Here is a 21,361-nt window from a genome sequence, read left to right on the forward strand (position 1 = left end):
GTCATGTTCAGCCGTCCGTGACCGTTTATTCACCTTATATAAAGCATCAGGATGATATAGAGGTGGTAATAAAGGTATTCATAAGAAGGAGCTCATTAGATTAGCTTATGAAATGCTTTACAAGGTTCAACAAACATTAGTGATTAATAGTGTTGAACCAGACGCTTAATTGATTAGAGATGATTAACAGAAAATTTATAATCACCCCAAGCTCAGGGAGGAAGATGTGAGGGAGTCCTGGCCTGGGTTTGAACCGACACTGTCTAACCACGGAGCCACGAGCAGCAGGAACTCCTTTGCGTCGATGGTTTTAGCTGTTTAGGTCCTTTTTAAAGGTATATCAGTCAGCCACAACACTAAAACCACCTGCCAAATACTGTGTAGGCCTCGTTTGTGTTACCACAGCAGCTCTGAACTACATGAGCGTCCTCTGTTGTCTGACACTGGGGCCTTGGCTGCAGATCAGTGCAGATGTGTTCGGTGGGTCGGGTTTCTTCTGGTCCTCCAGGCACTCCGTCAGATTGGGCTGATGGGACTCTGTGGGCTCTTTTTCACATTCTTTTCCACATCTTTGTGATGCTGGGGGAGGATTCTGCCATCTGAGAGTGTTTTTGCAATGAGGGGTGTGCTTAGTGACAGCCTCCCTTTAAGATTATCCTTAAACCTTCATTTTTTCCTAAAGCTTATATGGATTTGGTCCCCAAACCGTCCCTTAGTTGCACTTCTATTGGTCTGGCTGCTGAGGGACTTCCCATGATGCACTGAGCATTTCTCCTTTACTCCTGTCTTTTTACTCCTACTGCATCAACTTTTGTCTTCTTTCTCCTACTTTGTCCTTGTCTCTCTATGCTCATCTTTTTGTTTCTCCTCTCTTTCCCCTCAGCCCCTGCTGGTCACAGTAGATGGCTGCCCCTCCTCTTGGTCCGACTGGAGGCCTTTTTCTGTTAAAAGGGAGTTCTTCTTCCCCACTGTCACCGTCAAGTGATGGTCATAGCGGGTCATCTGATTTTCTGTGCTCTGTCTCTAATATTACAGGGCTTTTGGCTTGCAGTATAAAGCGCCTTGATGCAAGTGTTGTTGTGAATTAGCTCTGTGTAAATAAAACTGAGTTGAAAGTGTGTGTGCAATCCAGTCTGCTGTCCTAGCCTGAGGGGGCAGTGGGGAATACTTTTGGGGCTTACAGTGTAGGCAGTGGATATTTGTGTGTTTAGTTTGGCCTGTTTGATTAGATTTAAAAAACGTATGCATGGAAGTTTATCTGGGACCAGACTCAGAATCCCAGCTTTGTACATTTTGGGTTGCATGTGCTGCCTGTTTTAAATCCCCACACAGGATTTCTACCAGAACAGTTGTGCTGTCTGAGGAAAAAAACTGTAATTAATTCAATAACCTGGCTCTTTTGTATTTTTTCAACCTCTTCTTCCTTTATCAGGCAGTTTTTATAAGTGCAAAGACATTTTAAGGTAACAGTAAGCTAAACTCACACACTGGCTAACCTGACAGTAGCTTAAAGAAACATCTAATATGCTACATTTAAAAGGAAAACAAAACGTTCATTTTTAGAGGTTTTCCAACACTCTAGTGGAAACCCTGGCATCCCAACTTTATGGGAATAAGAGTTTGAGTCTAAAGTGTGCATATAATGCATATAATGTTCTCATTTTTAACTGTAAAAGTAAATGTGAATCAATACAGTGTTTTTTTGCAGAGATCATAGTTTAAGGAATTTCACGCTACACGACTGCAAACGAGCGTGAAGTGACATTCCAGGCTTGCTGCTGTCTGTGGGTGGCATCCTGTGTCTGCACAGAAATCCCTCGGTTAAACACAGAGCCTCCAAACAGCGTTCATGCTGCAGGGACTCATTTAGTCAAACTGATCCACTCCTGCATGCCTACATGCATTTCACAGCGTCGCTGCATGGTATCATGTAGGTTCAGTTATGGTTAAAGGATGATCCCCAAGAAACCCTGTTAACCCAGCCGATTGTTTTTGAGCCTGTGAGGTGAATTTTATGAAGGGGAAAAAAAGAAAGTGGAGGGTTGAGTGTGTTTCACTTTGACATTGATCCGTAAATTATGTGTGCGTGAGGATGAGTGTGCGTAGATTCAAAAGATTCCGAAATAGGCCAGTTAGGGTTTAAAGTAGAGAGATGTTAGAGATTAAACAGACCTCTGTGGGGAGCAAAACTCCTCTCCAGCAGTTTAAATATAACTCTCTTCTGGGAGAAACTGAGTAAGTCTACAAGTGTGTGTGCCTGTGTGTGTGTTTGAGGGGGCCGGGCTGGGTTAGTGGGTGTATGTGTTGTTCTACATGTGAAAAATATGTGGCTAAGAATCAAACTTTGATCTGTCCTTATTGCTCAGCGCATATTTGTATTTTGGGGGCAAATGTGTTTACATATTCGGTTTTATTTTTCCCTGTGGGAGCAAACCTTCACGTTTTAGGATGAAGACTTGTTTTTGGGCCAGTTTAAGCTTCCAGGAAATTCATGTAAAGCGATGTAATGTCCTCTGAAGCGATGGAAACGTGACTCTGTGTGTGTGTGTGTGTGTGTGTGTGTGTGTGTGTGTGTGTGTGTGTGTGTGTGTGTGTGTGGTTCTTGAAGTGATGTCTTCTTTACCTTGGAAGCTGTGGGGATAGTTCAACACTGTAAGGTCTGGCTTCACCATCTGCTTGGTGTTAGTGTGTATGTGTGATTATGTATATGCATGGGAATCTCTCAGCAGGAGCTGCATAACATGCATAAATCTTGCCTTTAACCATAAGCTGCAGTGCACCATCTTTTATTTTTAATCAAATACTTTCTTCACCAAGTCACTGACTTCATATCTTTGTGTTAAACACATATTTAAAAGCATAGCAAGCTGTCTGTCTGACGACAAGCTAAAGACGACCTTTATAGAAGATTTTATTGACGCAGAAATCAATATACTGGTGTCAAAGTGCAGTTCCACTAATGGCCACACGAGGCTACATGCCAACACTGTCATTCCCTACAGATTCATGTGTTAACATGCAAACTTTACAACAGAAATAAACGTGTTTGTAGCCTGAAATCAAAAAACTGTTTAGGCTTCCGAAGCTAATTCGCTCCTTCAGAACAATTCAAGAGGTTTGGGAGGCTGGAATGGGGAATTTTTGAAAAAGTCGCACCGAATTAGGGCACAGAAGCCAAAGAACATCTTTTCTCTGAATTAGCCACAGCAGCTTTGAGAATCAGCTGGAACCAGAGCTTTCTGCCTTGGTTGTGCTGTCAGTGCCTTTTGGAGCATTTTTAATGGGTTCCTGAGAAATAGTTTGGCCTGTGGTATGGTAGAGCCCTTCCAAGAGGTTTTTCTTTTAGTTGAATTCGATTCTAGTATTTTAATAGTTTACTGCTTAGCGCTAATTAGCAGAAATTCTTGTATACTGAGCATCAGCTGATACAGCAGCTTAGCATTCCTACCTGTTGTCCAAATATGGTGACTTCTGGCTCCAAAAAAACCCCCAAAAAACCACTGCAGTTATTAAAAACACTGAGGTTTCAACATGCAGGGTCCAAAAACTAGTGGGTCATGTCATGGTTGCTATGTTCAGTTTTATATGCAGTATATGATTTAATCATCCTCTGTCCAATTCTGTTTCCGATCTTTATCTTCTCCTGTTGTTTATCAGTCTCATATGTGGCTTTCCTCACTCGGCATTGGATTCATTAGACTTAATTGCACTTAATTAGAGTTAATTACTCTTAATTATATTTGAATTACATAAAAAGTAACAATGTTTTAGTACTGATGAATGGAAATTGATGATGGGTAATAAAAAGCCAAATGACACTCAAGTTTAAGACAAAGAGTGGGCAAATGAAAACAGTGGATTATAGACTAAATAACATAATTATTGCTTTTATCCTCAAAAACAAACTCTGGTTTTCAAATTAAAGGAAAATTCTGTCTTCTGTCCCCATGTTTTTGCATATTGTGGGAATTTTGGGGGTTTACAACACAAGGGAAATTGTGTGCTATAGCCTGTATGTGAGCATACGGTGTCTTCTGCCATCCATTTCACAGGTTTTGAAATATAATCCCTCATGCGTCTGTAGCTGTCTACATCTCCATTCATTCAGGCTGAAACCTTTGAAAATAACAAACTCCACTCCAGCAAACAGGCACATTTGGCAGTCACATTGCCACCTCATTCTTCACGATGCAGTGCTTTTGATTTGCATATTTTGCCACACCTCTCATGCGTCATGGGAGGGGGTCACAGTTTAAGGTCAGCCAGCATGAATCCCAAGGACATTCAGGCATGGATGAGCCCTGGCTGCGAAAGCGCCTTCTGTGACCTTCAGCTGGCTACGGTAACCAGGGACACGGCTTGGATTTGCCCATAAACCTTCACCTGCTGCAGATCTTCTGCTCATCTGAATACAGACTTGGGGGAAAAAACCCCAATACATTTCCTGTTCACTGTCTCAGTCTGATTGCAGCTGTAGCCTCTGTAACAGACTAATGAAGCATCTCCTTATCCACCCAACCCTCGCTTTGCATCTCCTCTCTCCTCTTCACACCCTCCCCCTCCTCCTCTTACACAAGCGGGTGACAGATGTGAGCCACTCTGGAGAGCACGCAGACACCCAGCGCTCGGCTGCCAGGCGCCGATGCTCTTATAGGCTGTGTGTGAGTGTGTGTGTGTTTCTTTTTGCATAAACTTGTAGTAGTGCTGTAGTAATCTGTCCTTTTTTCTTTGCTTTTCCAGTGTGGGTGCATGTGTTTAGGTGTGTGTGTTATTTCAGTGTAGCAAGTGCAGCCTTTAATCTCACTGCTGTGTGGTCGCAGATGGGATTTTCATCTCAGCTGGAGAGTAGATGTTCATGCCAACAGGGGTATTTCCAGTATTTTCTAAATGGTGTAGAAATGGGTGGGGGACCGAGAACCAGAACATGAAAAATAAATCACCTAAAAACTGGGTAAAAAATGAGTCCTGTTAGCTCATGAGCAAATTTCCTGCATTCGGAGGCATGGCTGCCGCTTAACAATATGGCAGCAGATGCTTCAGTAATGAAGCTGAGAAAATGCAGAATTGCTACAACTGTCAATATGTTTTATTGTACTGGGTGGTAGAAGTAGTTGTTTAGCTTAGCTTAGTTTAGCTAAATAAAGGGTTTAGAGAATTACAGGACGTGGCCCAAGGCACTGCGGCGCGTTTAAGGGGGAGTCCATTTTCGTCCAGGATGGACCGTCTCCTAGGCAAGGCGTTTCGCTCATGTCATATTGGGAGGAGTCCCTGGGGCAGACCAGGGCTCACTGAGTGGAACATATCTCTCGGTTAGCTTGGGAACACCTTCGTATCCCCCCGGAAGAGGTCGCCAGGATGACGAAACTCTGAGCTTCTCTGCTTAGATTGCTGCCCCCCTGTGAGCTGAACCCAGATAACTGATAGAAAATGGATGGATCTATTATCTTCTACTTATCCAAAGTCAGGTCATGGTTGTAGCGAGGCAAACAGGATATTTTACATGTTCTTTTTCACAGCAGCACTTTGCAGTTCTTCCTGGGGATCCGAAAATGTTCCAGGCGAGATGAAATATGTAATCTGTCCCGCAGGTTCTGGGTCCTCCCTGCAGTCCCCTTCAAGTTGTACGTACCCGGAAACCTCCACAGGGACGCATCCAGGCAACACTCTGATCAAATGCCTGAACCACCTCACCTGTCTCCCAGGAAGGAAACTCTATCCTGAGCCCTTACAGCTCTCAGAGCTTTTCACCTTATCACTAAAGCCTCAGTTATACTTTTCATGTCCACTCGGGTCCAAGTGAGGTAAATTTCATGAACAGTGAACATGAAGGTCCTTGCGGATGTCCACCTGCTTGCCTGTTTCAATGATTGCGTAAACTCATCTGCAGAGAATTTATATTACAATGCAGCGACTAGGCATGCGCCCCAGGCAGTGGACTTCAGAAATATAACAGGAATAACTACTTAGCCATTGGATCTTCAGCCATCCGTGTCCGTAACAGAGTATGATCAAGGCCTAAGGCTGAGCCCAGCCACCCTGTGGAGAAAACCCATTTTAGCTGCTTGTATTCCCAACCTTACTTTTGCGGACATATCTCACATTTCATGACCACAGGCCAGGGTTGGAGGGTTGGTCAGCTGATAAATCGAAAGCTTTGCTTGCCGTCCTTCAGCTTCAGATGTCACAATGTCCAATTTTCACCAATGTGGGGTCGTTAATCAAAATAATGCAGTACACATCGATTACTTTTAGAAAATGTAATGCTTCACATTACTTAAGTACTCTGTCAAGAAGATAATTTTCACTGCTGCTACTGTAATATGGTCTGAAATACGTTGTCACATAATCATACCAGTTAACAATACAAACAAAAACAAATCCCAGTCCTAACCAGTCCAGACACACAAAGCCGACAGCAAAGTCGGTAAAAATAAAATAAAAAGCCCAAGAGGTTACCTTTTTTGTTATTACCTGTTTTGTTACCTGGTGGAGATGATTCAGTTCAGTTTTTTTTATATAGCGCCAAATCACAACAACAGTCGCCTCAAGGCGCTTTATATTGTAAGGTAGACCCTACAGCCTCTGGCTGCTTGGCTGGGGTCTGCATGCGCTCACCGTTCAAGTCATTTTGAGTTCTTTATCAGCTTTTATGCAGATGCTCACAAAGAGCTGGTTTTGTGTTAGCAGCAGTGATCTCTAGACAGGATACAGTTTGCTATTGTGTTCTTTCCCTTTCGTGCAATTATAGTTAAGCTACTGTTCGTATCTAAATTCCTTAAAAACTGTTGACTGTGACGCCATTTCCCTCCAACCTGCACACAAACTGAAGCTGGATGATTGCAGCATGAGGAAAGAAAATTGCATGTTTGGAGGGGTTTTGTATCTACTTGTCTTGTAGGTGACTGAGGAGCCATAATTGTATCTGTCTTGTGATTATTGAATTTAGGGCAGAAATATCTTACATTACTGCCATATAGAAAAATGTAATGTGATTACTGTAATGTGTTACACACAGTGCTGACTTTCACAAAAAAAATTTATTAAGGGCAAAATGACTAATAATAATACAAAAATTTTAAAAAATCAACTTTATTTTACTGTAATCATCAGATCACACGGCAGCAACTGAGTGCATTAGACATGGAAAAGATGATCTGCTAAAGTTGGGGAAAAAAGGTGATTTAAGTGACATGCATGGTTGTTGGTGCCTGACGGACTGGTCTGAGCATTTCAGACTGCTGATCTACTGGGATTTTCCTGCATAGCTATCGTTAGGGTTTATAGAGAATGGTAAAACAAAAAACAAAACAATCAGCTGCAGTTCTCTGGGTGAAAATGACTTGTTGATATCAGAGGTCAGAAGCCAATGACCAGACTTTCTGATAGAAAGACAACAGTAATTTCACTCTTTACAACAAAGGTGTGCAGGAGAGTATCCATCAAACCTTGAAGCAGATGGGCTACGGCAGCAGAACACTACACCAGGTGCCAATAACAGGAAACTTTGGCTAAAAGATTTGGACAGTAGAAGATTGGGCTCCTTAGTACCAAGTGAACATCATTTAAACACCCAAGGTCTCTCTGGGTGTTTTTGCTGACCCATCTTCTGATGGCTGCTTCCAGCAGAAAAAAACACGCCATGTCACAAAGTTCAAAACATCTCAAACGGCTTTCTTGAACACTCATTGTTCTGTCTACCTCATCTCACACACGACCAGTTGGGAAAGATGGCCGCCCCTGCCTGAGGCTGGTTCTCCCGGAGCTTTCTTCCTTTCAAAAAGGAGTTTTTCCTCCACACTATCGCCAAGTGCTTGTTCAATAGGGGATCATCTGATTGTTGGGTTTTCTCTCTGTTATTGTAAGGTCTTTACAGTACATTAAAAAAACAGCTTGAGGGGACTGTTGTTTATGAATCGGCGCTATATAAATAAAACTGAATTGAACTAAATTTTACTCGATGCCCTCCACAGTTACCAGATCTCAGTCCAATAGAGCACCTTTGGGATGTCGTGGAACGGGAGGTTTGCATCATGGATGCACGGAAGACAAATCTACAGCAACAGAGGCCAAAATCTTTGAGGAATATTTCTGGCAACTTGTTGAATGTAGGGCGATTGTGGCTCAAGAGTTGGGAGTTCGCCTTGTAATTGGAAGGTTGCCAGTTTGAGCCCCGGCTTGGACAGTCTCGGTCATTGTGTCCTTGGGCAAGACACTTCACCCGTTGCCTACTGGTGGTGGTCAGAGGGCCCGGTGGCGCCAGTGTCCGGCAGCCTCGCCTCTGTCAGTGCGCCCCAGGGTGGCTGTGGCTACAATGTAGCTTGCCTGTGAATGGGTGGATGACTGGATGTGGAAAGTGCTTTGGGGTCCTTAGGGACTAGTAAAGCGCTATATAAATACAGGCCATTTACCATTTGAATCTAAGCCTCAAACAGTTAAGGCAGTTCTGAAGCCAAAAGGGGTCCAACCCAGTACAGCTTTACCGAATGAAGTAGCCCAAAGTGTATTTATCTAAACTAATTAATGCATTATTAACCCTTATAAGTACATAAATAAATAAACAATAAAGTGACTAAACCAGTGTGAACAGATACCACTGATATATGGCGTACTCACTTTGTGCACAGAAAGTCATGACCCTAAAATAGAGCACCAGACTGCAGTGACTCAATCAGACCCGAACAAACTGGGTGCCAGTCCCTGCATACCAATGCATTCACATAAACACAAATACAGTTAATGCAGCAGACGCATATTTCAGCCTCTCTTATACATGCACACACACACACATACATGCACACACACATATTTCCGCTCACTTCATGTGTAATGTAATCACCTAGGCTCTCCATGCCTGCTAACCCAATAAAGCTGACAGTCTCCAACACACAGTTACATACACACAAACAAACACACACATGCTCCAGAATACATTCAACTCTCTCTTGATTTCTTCTCCTTTCTGCCTCATCTTTTCTGCCACAAACCGTCCGACTTACAGGAACTGTTTCAGTTACAAACTTCAGCCTCTGACTGAGCTCTTATTCGTTAGCAGCTAAGCTTCAAGTCACTTTATCCACTGACCCATTTCTGCTGAACAGCTCAGAGTTTGGGGGCTGACTCGAGCCGGTCCGAGGTGCCAAAACGAAGCGTCTGGGGGAGAGAGAGTTGGATCGACGGGGCTGACAGAGAAAACAGACACAGAGCGTGCTCTTTGTTACATTATTAACAAGAGAGGACAAAGAGAGTGGAAGATTGGTCGAACATATTAATGCTGCACGGGAGACTCGTTTGTACCCGTGTGTACTGTATGCTGTTTGTTCGGGTCTGCCCGGTTGTTGCGGAGGGTGACCAGGCGCGGCGGCCATAACCGCTCCTCCGAGCGCCATCTGCTCCGCGCTGAGATTTAATTCTTTGTATATTAGCGACGCTCCAGCGAAGTATTAACAGCGCTGAAATATTACTAATACTAATTCATTTACTGTGTTTCCATTATTTCACTCTTCGTGTCTGTCTTCTCCATGTCTCTTTATTTAAGTAGGAGATGTGTCGGAGCTGTGCTTTCTTTAGGAAGATGCCACTGTGCTGCTTTTGCACCACCTCCAGGAAAATCTTTAAGACTTTTTCCTCTCCTCTTTCCTCTCTAACCCGTCTTTCTTCCGTTTGTTCACTCCTTTGCAGTTGTGTGGACATGACTCAGGGCCCCCTCTCTTCAGAGAAGAGATGGAACCAAAGAAAGAGTGGAGAAAAAAGGACTTTGATGGGGGGGTGGGGGGTGTTTAGAGAGAAGGAAAGAAAAGTGGTAGAGTGAGAGAGGGAGAGATCGTAGATCAGAGCCGTCATGATTGAGCCATCTGCTGAGAGGAGGCCAGTGAGACCCGCACACACACGCCTGTGCTTAAAGATCACCACTGCCACCCGTTGGTCATTTCCCAACACTACAGCTTGCCGTCTCTTCTCCGCTCTCATGCATTGTCTAACTGCTGCGCTGCCATCCGGGCACAAACATGCCATCCGGAGATGAGACACGTAGCTCTGAACATCGATCAGTCTGGTCTGGCTGTCTGGTGAGCCAGTCCTAAGCAGCCGATTCTGTTTGCTCCACAGGGCTTTTTGTGCTCTAATATACGAGGTTTATCTACACGTAACTCCTTTCTAAGAAGAGCCGAGCCTCAATGCGGATTATGAGGCTTTGGCTCTTTCAAAACATATTGAGTATACTGGTGTGTTACTGACTCAAGCCAGCGCTGTGATTTGGTGCTGTAATCCCGCGCTCGCTGTTTCTTGCCCTGTAGTTAAATGTGATTTGTTGTACACTCTTTGTTCCTGTGTGCTGGTGCATTTTTATGCGAGCAAACACTCTTTACTGGCCTGAATCATTCTTTCCTCTCCTCTCAGTCCTCCCCCCTTCTATTGCTGGCAGGCCTAAACAATGTCCACTCTCGTTCAGCTGTCTAACCTTTAATAGATCCATAAACACTCCACTCCCATTGGCCAGAGCAGGCCATTTCATCCTATTAGAGATTAGCATACGCCTGAGTGGAGGAGGAAGTGCTCTTTATATGCTAATGAGGAGATAATGTATGCAGCACAGTGAGGACAAGCCGGTGCCCCCGTTGGGAGGACTCAGGGTGGCCCAGCATGCTGAATCTTGAGGCAGTCTTGTCTTTATCTTGTTTTTCACTGTCATTCACAGACAGCTGGACTGTGTCTTTGTGAGTTAAAATACATCACAAGGCTCGACTGCAGCGTTATGCCAAAAAAGGACCATGCAAAGCCGGCAGTCTAAATGCCTGCATCTCTGATAGTGTATCAAATATGCCTTCCTTATGTATCTGATCTTATTGTGTGGCTTTCACTTGTGATAAAGAGCGATAACAATGACTCAGTGGAGAGGAGATTTTTAGAGTCTGAAATGGTTTTGTTAGATGCCGAGAAGCTAATGCGGCTCCTTTTTGTTTGGTTTTACGCCTTTAACCGAGCATACATGATTAAAAATGGCTTCAGTGGAATATTTAAACATCTTGGGAAATACATATACTTTTCTTTCTTGCAAAGAGAGTGTTAGCACTGAGAGTTTTGACCTGTATGGTTTACAATTACACCTTCGCGTGTATTCTTTTGACTCACTTGGCACTGCTAAAGAGAAATTCTTGACAGAAAAACTGTAAGAGTTTGTTTACCATGTGGCTAAATGCTACCTAGCTATACAGCATGTAGTGATTCACCGGTGACCTTGTGGAAGTTCTTTCTTTGCCTTCCCGTCAACGAGTTTCGTGTAATTTATCCTGATATACTGACAGACAAATAGACTACATACATACAAGCTGGTTAGGAATAATATTATTGCAGCTGTAGCTTTATAGAGCTTTATAGATGCTAGTTGGCTGATTTTTTTTATCTTTTCACACAGAAGGTGGAGCTACAGCCTACTGTTTCCTGTCTTTATTCTGTAGACTGTATATAAAAAGTTGACATAGCTTCTGAATATGAGAAGGTTTATGATGCAGAACCATCATCAACCTGCATTCTTTCTAAAGGCCAGCAGGGGTCAAGTCCTCTGACTATCCACTTTACTCTGTGACCTCATTAAATTCTTTGTATTTTGTTAATTGTTGTCATTATTAAACTCAAGAAGGGTGACAGAGAAGGGCTTGCTTTAGGGAGGAGCCAACTGATGACATCATAGTGGCTACTTTCATCTCTTATATACAGTCCATGCTTTATCCTAGGCTAAGCCAGCTGGCTGCTTGCATCATATTTAAATGACAGCTGTGCAAGTGTGCTGTGATGTCTTCTTAGCTGATTGCCCAGCTGACCCACTGCCTTCTTCTTTCTAGGAGCAAGGTGTGGTGGGGATGGCACGACCACCTGGCGCCATACCACCTCCTCACCCCGCCAGCGGTGTTGCCTCTGGGGTGGGCCCCAACCAGGGATCAGGTCCGCCTCCGGTCTACCGGCAGGACGTGATGAAGCAGATGATGGTGATGGAGCAGGAGAAGAGGGCGCAGTTGCACATGATGGAGCAGCAGAAGCAGCAGCTCTTCAGAGAGCAGAGACAACAGCAGCAGCAGCAGCAACTCTTGGCTGAACAGGTGAGTTTATGTTCATGTCATTCAGTGGGGTGATGATTAAACAGGAAGGAAGGCCTCTGTGACTCATCTGTCACCCATTAAATTATAATTTGTGCGTGTGCGTGTGTGTGTTTGCCTTGTTTGTTCATACATCCATGTAGATTTGTCAGCATCTTCAGCTCAAACAAGAGCAGCTCATCCTCTCTTCTTCCTCACTGTTGTCTGGTTGCATGTATAATTACCCTCAACCAGCCCCCTCTTCACTACTTCCTTTTCATCTCTTCAGTGTGTGTCTGTGTGTGTGTAGATGTGTTTTTGTCACATGCCGCCTGCTGTGATAATATGGTGTTTTCTTTTTATTTCTCTCTCTGTGAGGGAATCAAGTGTTAAAAGAGTTCTGAACTCTGAAGTCACCACCCACTACGAAGGGTTTTAATTGGATCTGCAAAAACATGCACAGACACGCAAATATAGGTGCCCAAAAGGAACGCCATCCTGCTGGGATTTAGTGTATGTTGTTAACTGAGTATAAAACGAGCAACCTGTCCATGCATACATTCAGGACCTGCTTTAAAATGTGCAGACTGCTTATTAATAACCAGACCTTTCAGGTTTCTCTTTATACCTGCAAAACAAACTGTGGCTACATCATTACACTAATCAGTTATGATGCTGTTAATGCAAAAGAGCATCACACAGGTTCTGTACGCAAATCTAACCCCATCAGCACACATCTTCCTCTCTTCTTCTATACCAAAACATCTGTTTTAGTACAGTTATACCCAACATCTGCCTAAACTCAACAGTAAAAACATCTGCCTAAATTCAATTATACCAACATCTGTCTTAACTCAGCTGTATCAGCATCTGTCTTAACTCGACCAACATCTGTCTCAGCTCAGCTGTACCAGCATCTGTCTCAACTCAGAACCTGTCTTGACTCAGCTGTGCCAACATCTGCCTGAACTCGGCTGTACCAACATCTATTTTAACTCCACTGTATCAGGTGGCCAACATATAAACTCTAGCAACATCTGTCTTAACTTCATTATACCAGCATCTGTGTTAATACAATTATATCATCCATCTTAACTCAATTGTACCAGTGCCTGTCTTAACTCAGCTGTACCAACATCTGTCTCAACTCAGCTGTAACAACATCTGTCTTAATGCAATTATACCATCTATCTTAACTCAGTTATACCAACATCTGTCTGAACTCAACTGTTCTGATATCTTCTTCTGCTGTCCCCAACGCCGTTTACCCAACACATCTTCCCAAAGCACCAAATCACAACAGTAGTTGCCTTAAGAGGCTTTATATTGTAAGGTAAAGACCCTACAATAATGGGGCGAAAACCCCAACACTCAAAGGACCTTTGAGCAAGCACTCGGTGACAGTGGGAAGGAAAAACTTCCTTTTAACAGGAATAAACCTAGGCTCAGGTAGAGGGGGCCTCCCTGAGTCTTGGTGACTTTCTTTAGGATGAGGGGAGGAAGAGAGGACAAAGACACGCTGTGGAAGAGAACCCGAGATAAATATTAACTGATGATTAAATGCAGAGTAGTGCTGCAACTAAAGATTATTTTGGTAGTCGACTAATCTGCCAATTTTCTTTGATTAGTCGATTAGTCAATGATTATTTGACTCTTATCTCTGCTTCCTGTGGGCCAACCTTCTGTTCTAGGCTCCAGTGACTCACCTGCTTAAGTCTGACCACCTGTGAACTGCACCCAGTTGTCTCGTCCCACAGCAAAACAGCAGGAAACACATGAATTTGAAAATAATCAAATGTATTTTTAACATTACATTAAAAATGAAATAAATAAAAATATTAGGTAAAACAAGTTAAAATGCTAGTATTTAAACAAAAAAATAACGTGCAAACAGGAAACTAAAAATGGCTTCTGTCCATAGGTTTAAATAAAGCTTCAAATTAAATCAGAAAGATTTTATGCCCCCATATTGCAGTATAACAAAGAGTGGGTTCAGGGTCACCTGATCCAGACCTAACTATATGTTTTATCAAAAAAGAAAGTTTTAAGCCTAATCTTGAAAGTACAGAGGGTGTCTGTCTCAAATCCAAACTGGGAGCTGGTTCCACAGAGTGGGGGCCTGAAAGCTGAAGGTTCTGCCTCCCATTCTGCTTTTAAATGCTCGAGGAACCACAAGTAAGCCTGCAGTCTCAGACCGAAGGATACAGTAATATGAACTCTTTAAGATAAGGAGCCTGATTATTCGAGACCTTGTATGTGAGGTCTCCGCTGTTCCCAGCATCTATATAACTTCAGCAAACTTTAACTGTATCAGTATTGTGGAAAATCTGTGCCTGATCTTGACAGTATGAACAACTGTCTCAAGTCTCACTGCCTCACTGTACCGGAACCCTTATTGTACCTGGACTTAACTAACATCTACTGTAACAAGCATCTATCTGTTCTCAGCTACATCTGTCTGTAACTTAACATCTCCTTCATCTAACATTTGTGTACCGTGATCTATACATAAAATTCTGGCTTCATTAGGGGCTCTAAACAAGAGGATCAACACACTTCTGGCTCCTCCCACCAGAGCACTGATAAAACACCATGCGAATTCATGTGGTTAATAAGTAAGAAGGAAATACTCTAAGGACAAATACCTGCATCTTTATATTCTGTAGTTTTGGCTGTTATTGGCTCTTTAAGGGCAGGCATGGGTCCAGCTCAGGTGGCCATTAGAGGAAGTGCAGCTTTTAGCACTTTACCACATTGGCTTCAATCCGGCTATAGAGGAGCAAAAGAAAGGTTCTTCTGCTAAACTATTCTTACTGTCAAGTGTGATTCTGTTCTTCTGTGTATCTCACGCTCTAATGATACAAAATTCATGAAATAGGTATGAGCAGATGTAACACGCTTTCAGCGTACATGCTTAACAACTTCCATCTGTCTGTGTCTGCAGCTCCAGCAGCAGCAACATCTCCCCAGACAAATCGGCCAGGGCCAGAGGAATCCATATCCCCAAGTCAATCAGTACCAAGGTGAGACACATGAGCACGTGCGTCCGTTTCACCTGTGCAGCAATGCACACACGGCATGCGTCCGCACAAGAATGGCAGCACCCCACAAGATTTTCTCACACATTATTCTTTATTGGAAAATTAGAAAATGGATTTAGCACCCAGATGGCTATGTGGGGGGGGGATGGCTACAATTACACGCGCATGTTTTGTTAGCAACAAGTATGGTATACATGGTGGCGCTCCAAGACATTTAGGGACGTAACAGATTTTGCAGTTCACTCGGTGCCACGTTCACAGACAGATATGTATGCAAACAACAGCACTGACCAAACATCACCCTGAAACCAAGCCTCGTCCTTTCTGTCTGTCTCTGTCAGATACATCAGTTGGCGCTCAGATGCTCTCCAGCCTCTCTCTCTCTCCTCTCTCCGGGAAAAAAAATACAAAATAAAAAAATAAAAAATCCTGCTCTGCCTGTTACCACGGCAACTTGTCTGTCCTGGATCCCCCAGAGTTCCGGTGAAGTCGGAGAGATGGATGAGAGGAGGGGAAGTGGGAGAGAATGGGAGGAGGAGTGAGAGTGGGGTGGCTGGCAAGTAGAGGAAAAGGTAGATGGTTCGGTGGGCAGAAGGAGAGGTTGAACAGAGAGATGATGGAGAGACAAAGAAAATACAGAGGAAGAGAGAGAGAGAGGAGGAGAATCAGGAAGAGAGTCAGGCTGAAAAACCATTTATAGCCATCAGTGTCTGCAAATGAAAGAGATAATATGGAGAGGAAGAGGAAGCTCCAGTGTGAAACTCCGGCCTACAGATATACACATTAACTCAGCTGTCCTGCAGTGTATCTGTGATTGTGCTCATATCACCTACAAAACTCACACTCGATGTATTTGTGATCTGTGAAGTATATAGACAGTTACCTGCACCTCTACTCACTTCCTACTTACTGGAGTGAGTGATCCTCTTCATTCTCGCTCCTCTGTTACATTTTCAGCCTGAGCTGTGAGGTGGGGGATTAGTGGAATGATGTCAGAAGTGGGTTTATTATAGGATTTAAAGCCATTTCCACGCTAGCAGACCTCCTCAGCTCAGCTGCTTCCGAGCATCTAATAGGAAAAAGTAGAGGAGTGAGATGTTGGTGCTTCAGTGTGTTTAGTTTTATTTTGGTGGGGTAGGATTTCAGCCAAATTGGATGGGAAGCATTCGTTTCCAGAGTAAAGGGGTTGTCGTCCAACATAAATCTTTGCCTCAGCGATGACTTATTAGAGCCGTCTTATGGCCTTTGGTTCATTTAAGTGGCTCTACTGTGTAGGCTCTCAGATTTTCCCCTACAACTATTTCCTGAATCTGTTTGCTAACTCCTCTTATTTTCCACTCCTAGGTACCCCTCAGGCTCTCCAGAACATTCGGGCTACCCGCCTCCTGCAGCAGCCGCAAACTCAGCAGCAGATGGTCCAGATGAGTTCTGTTCAGGCCCAGGGTGGTTCTGTGGGACCCCAAACTGACATGGGAATACCCTACAGTAACCAGGGATCCAACCAGGGTTCCCTGTATGGGCTCAACCCCTCCATGAGCCAAATGATCCACCAGCAGCAGCACCAGAGCCAAAGCGTCCAAGCCCCCATGGGTCTTCCTCCACAGCACAACCCCACCGGGGGGCCACCCCGGCAGGCAGGTGCGGGTCCTGGAGTCGGAGGTATGCCGGGAGGACCCGGAGGTGGTGGAGCTGGAGGTTATGGAGGGCAAGGGATGCTAATGAACTCCATGCCCCAACAACCTCTTAAAGGACCTCCTAATGCCAAAGCTCAAACACAGAGACTGCAGAGCATGCTGGGAGGAGGCGGTGGGGGAATGGCAGCGGGCGGCTGGCCGCAGCAGCAAGGACAGAGTCTGCAGGCCATGGGGGGTGGAGTTGGAAGGACTACAGGAGGAGGGGGAGGAGATATGGTGGGGTTCAGCTCTGCCCAGGGTTATGGGATGCAGCCGGGTCAACCCCCACGCATGGCTAAGCAACACTTTCAGGGCCCGGGACAAGGGATGAGCCAGGGGATGGACCCTAGGTTGGGCAACCCAGCTGCGGGTATGGCTGGCCCAATGATGGGCCCTCACATGGGTGGTCAACCAAGGACCAACCAACCCCGCCCTATGGTTATGAACCAGGGAATGAACCAGGGGGTGATGGGCCAGGGAATAACTGGGATGGGGGGTTTCGTGCCAGGACCTGGGGGGCCAGGATTAGGGGCAAGTGGAGGTGGAGGAGGTGGATCTTACGGACCAGGGGCAGTCGGGGTTGGAGGTCAGCCGCAGGGCTACCAGAGGACAGCCAATCAGGACATGTCATCCTATGGATACGGGGGCGGGCCCTCAGGCGGAGGAGCCTTTGGATTGGGCGACGGCTCGGGGGCAGAGCTGGACTCAAGTGACGGTTGGATGGAGGAGTTTTTCTCGAGCTAATAGCCAGCGGGGAAAGTTTTTACTGGATGAACTAAAAACGTTTAAAGTTGGACAAATTTTAAAACCTGAGAAAGTAAAACAAAAAGACGACATGACGTGGACTGGCATGTTTTTGTTTTGTAAAACATGAGCAAGGTTATAAATGAGTTCCTGTGTTACGTTTTGTGCGTATGTATGTGTGTGTGATGGAGAGAGCTATCATTTTGTCTTGTGCATATTAATGAAAAACCAATATAGAGATTAAGAGGTGTGTTTCCTAATTTTCCCTTTTTTCTCTATGGAATGAATTTTTCTTCAGTGTTTGAAAGCGAGGCGCTTTGAGCCCGAGCTTCAGCAGGGCTGACTGAAAACTGTAGACTGATGAAGGGGAAGCAAGACTTGTTCTCAAGACAGCAATTTATTTGTGTTTGTGTGTTTGTGCCACCCTGATCAGTGCTTCAGATCTCTCAACTACGTGAGGAGCTGAAGGGAGTAGAAAGCACTCTCAACGCTCCCATTTCTCCTCTTAGATTTGAGCCCCCCCTCATACAGACACACAAACACACACACTCACAAATCTGATTCCCTCACGCTCCTTCACTCTGTTCCTTTCACTTGATTTCCCTCTCATCCTCCATTCCTCTCTCCTCCCGTCTTTCCCACCCTCTCTCCAGAGACTCGTTCCTCGCTCTCAACGCTCCTTTCTCTGTTTAAACTCTGCACATCACAACAGAACAAATGATGCTCCTCTATTGTGCCACGCAAGCTCGCTCTGCCCTCTAGTGCTTTTGCTAGGCAACCGACCTGAGTGGCATTTTTATTTTATTTTTTTAAAGGGGGGTTGTGGTTCATTTCCTGTGTTGTGTCGCTGTGGTTGCACATGTAGACAAAGACGAAGGCAGTAAAAAGCAGCGAAAAGGAGGAGAGAATAGGCAGCTAAAGCAAGCACACGTAGACAACAACAAACAGACAAACAAGCGTCAGCCCGGGAGGATGTGCAGATGTGTGAGAGGCAGCAAACAGAACTAATATTAGGCTACACATTAAACCTTCTGTCTGCGTGACACAAACCACATCGCATGCATCAGGCAGACAGAAACGATCGCTGGGCACTGAATGTATTCAAGCACCACAAGTGACTTCTTCGTCTTAAAGAGACGAGAAAAAAAGCTCATTGATAAGCCCGCCCGCAGTGTTTTGTTAGTCGCTGTGTTTTTCTCTTACAGTGATGCTGGTAGTTTGTCAATTACACACGGAAAAGAAAGTTTAAATTATTTTTTGCTGAGTTTTGTTTCTTAGTTCATCATCTTTTGAGAATCTGTTTGTCCTCCAGTCGCAGCACAGCTTTCCTTTTCCACTGTGGCTCAGCTTGTCGTCAGTCACCGTAGCCCTGCTTTACATCGTGGCTTCTCTCAGCTGTAAAACGCCCTCGTTTCAAACTATAACTGTGCTATACTGTAACACTACTGTGAAGAAATACAAGTCGGGCCCTTCTGGCGCTTTACAAGGAAAATGAACCACTGCTAAGCCTTGAGTTTGTTTTAAGGAGAGAGAGAAGCTTCAGATAGCCTTTAAGGGACAGCTCACCCCAAAGATAAAATTCTCATACTTTTCATCAGGTGTGTAGTTTTATTTGTCCTTCCTCCGGTCAGCTGCAGAGATTTCAACCTTCATTTAAGTGTAATGGAAATAAATTGCATTGCAGAAATCATGATCTGGTTACACAGAAAACATCCACAAACCATGTGCTTTACCAAACTACAGCCACCAACAACATCAGTGTGCAGAAGTAAGAGGCAAACATGCGTCAGCCCATCACTACTTGTACACATAGTAGTGATGGAGTTGAGTTGGAACTTCTATCAGCTGTAATTCAGTATAAAGAAAGAAAATCTGTTGGTTTTGAAGTCCTAATGTTGGCTTGTGGCCACTACTCTGAAGGGTTTTCGGACCCAAATATGACCCTATTTGTATGAGACAGTGGACTGCTAAGCTATGAGCTCACACTTGCATGCTTGGTTAGGAAACCGCATCATTAAACTGTACAGGTGCACTGCACAGCCACAGGTACCGGCTAGTTAGTGACAACTAACAGATTTAACACATGAGCATTTTACTCATCAAAACTGAAGCATGGGTTGCTCCAAAAGACACCGAATGGTGAGAGGTGCAGTTCAGTAACCCCAGTTGTTTTGCATCAGACTGTAAACATGTTTAATTCTGCTGTAAAGCTGGGCATTTTAACATGGGAGTCTATGGGGACTGAATCATATTTGAAGGCAGCCTCAAGTGGCCACTAGAGGAACTGCAACTTTAATTATTATTATTTTTATTATTATTTATTTTACCCACGGTTTATGTGATGTTTGAGGTAACCGTTTCATGATTCCTAGAATAAAAATGTTTGCAAAAAGTGCTGTTTCATAGAGATGAATAAAGAAAACTGGAGGCTGAAGGAAAAACATAAAATGAAGGCTGGGGTGATCAGTCCCTTTAAAGTGTGACAACAGTTAGTATCGAGATGATCAGTGCTTCCACTGAAGTTAGTGTCTCCCTTCCCCGTCAACTTCCTCTGCCCTGATGTTTGCATAATGAATATGTGTCAAAAAGGTTTTATTACTGTACTTGTTGGTAACATCTTACATCGCTAACGCTTTAAAAGATGAATGAAAGCGTGTCTGCATTACTTTGTATTTAGCTCATCAGAGTGAAAGTTTGGAGGACGATGCTGTAATCAACAAAACCAAAAAAGCCTTCTTCTCTGTAAACTAACTCCTTGTCATCATCTGTTCTCATGGTTGTTGGTGTTGTATAATCCAACCCTTTAAATACGAACTTTAACCACCACGCCCGTCGTCCTGTAAGCGCCGCTGCGTTTGGCAGCACCCGCGAATGAATTTCTGTACTTTTTTTTGGTTTCTGTCACCTTCGGGAAGTCCTCCATCTCACTGTGTGGAGACTGAATGTCAAGGATGGGCGGATATGTAGGGGTTTTATAGCATTCCCGAGTTTTACCAGGGGGAGCACGGTCACAAATTTAAAACCCTCTCAGTCGTTGAGCCTGCCTCGTGTAGGAAAAGCAGCGGAGCGCCCAAACCTGCGGGGGCTCCGATGCTCATGCTTCCAAAAGTTTGATGCCAGTCCAGGCAGGCTCATAAATCACATGTTAGAGGCAGTTTGTGGGAAAACACCTGAGGTTTACGAGTCCAACGCAGAGGCAGGAAGGTATAGAAACATGTGTGGGTCAGTGTTAAGGTCACAGCCAAAGTCAGGCAGCGTGACCTGGTTTGAAATCCCTTCAGGAAGAGAAAGGAAGCTTCCTCCAAATATCATTATGTACCGGGACCAAGTCTGTAGACAACATTTTAACGAAAACTGTTGTTATTGATGTTCTTTGTTTTATTTTATTTTTTTTACTGGTGCTGACATATATGTGATTATGAGAAAAAAAAAGTATATAAAAGATAATGGCTATTTGTAAATATGTTTTTACAGGTTTAAATACATCAGATAATACAGTCTCTACTCTGTAAAGAATTTACTGTTTGTTGGAAAATAGAGAAGTATTTTTATTTTGAAGTTTTTTGGTTTCACTTTTAACCCATCTGAGCTATGCCATTGCACTTCAGACAATGTCTTACTACTAATTTGTATTGTAAACCTCCTCTCTTTTTTGGAATTTTTTTCAGTTGTTTTTTCTAGTTTGAGAGTTGACTCGGTTCTTAAGCAGTGCTTATTTCTTTTTATCCTGTACAGAATTCTGAAAATGTTAACAAAAGATAATTACAAGAGACTTTTTTTGTTTGTTTTTTCAAAAAGATAAAATAAAGAGAGACTATTCTCGCTGATCATATTA

The 21,361-nt window shown here is 43.9% G+C and overlaps 1 protein-coding gene across 1 annotated transcript in view; it reads left to right on the forward strand.

The window, feature by feature from the left end:
- The window catches only part of maml3 (mastermind-like transcriptional coactivator 3), a 132,383-nt gene extending 111,022 nt beyond the window's left edge, over positions 1-21,361 (forward strand). Inside the window, exons 4-6 of the mRNA XM_031754200.2 lie at positions 11,838-12,092; positions 15,013-15,091; positions 16,454-21,361. Coding sequence (XP_031610060.1) covers positions 11,838-12,092; positions 15,013-15,091; positions 16,454-17,526 — 1,407 coding nt within the window. The 3' untranslated portion in view covers positions 17,527-21,361. The remainder of the gene's footprint in view (positions 1-11,837; positions 12,093-15,012; positions 15,092-16,453) is intronic.

The sequence above is a fragment of the Oreochromis aureus genome, linkage group 6 (assembly GCF_013358895.1).
Source record: "Oreochromis aureus strain Israel breed Guangdong linkage group 6, ZZ_aureus, whole genome shotgun sequence".
Taxonomy (NCBI): Eukaryota; Metazoa; Chordata; class Actinopteri; order Cichliformes; family Cichlidae; genus Oreochromis; species Oreochromis aureus.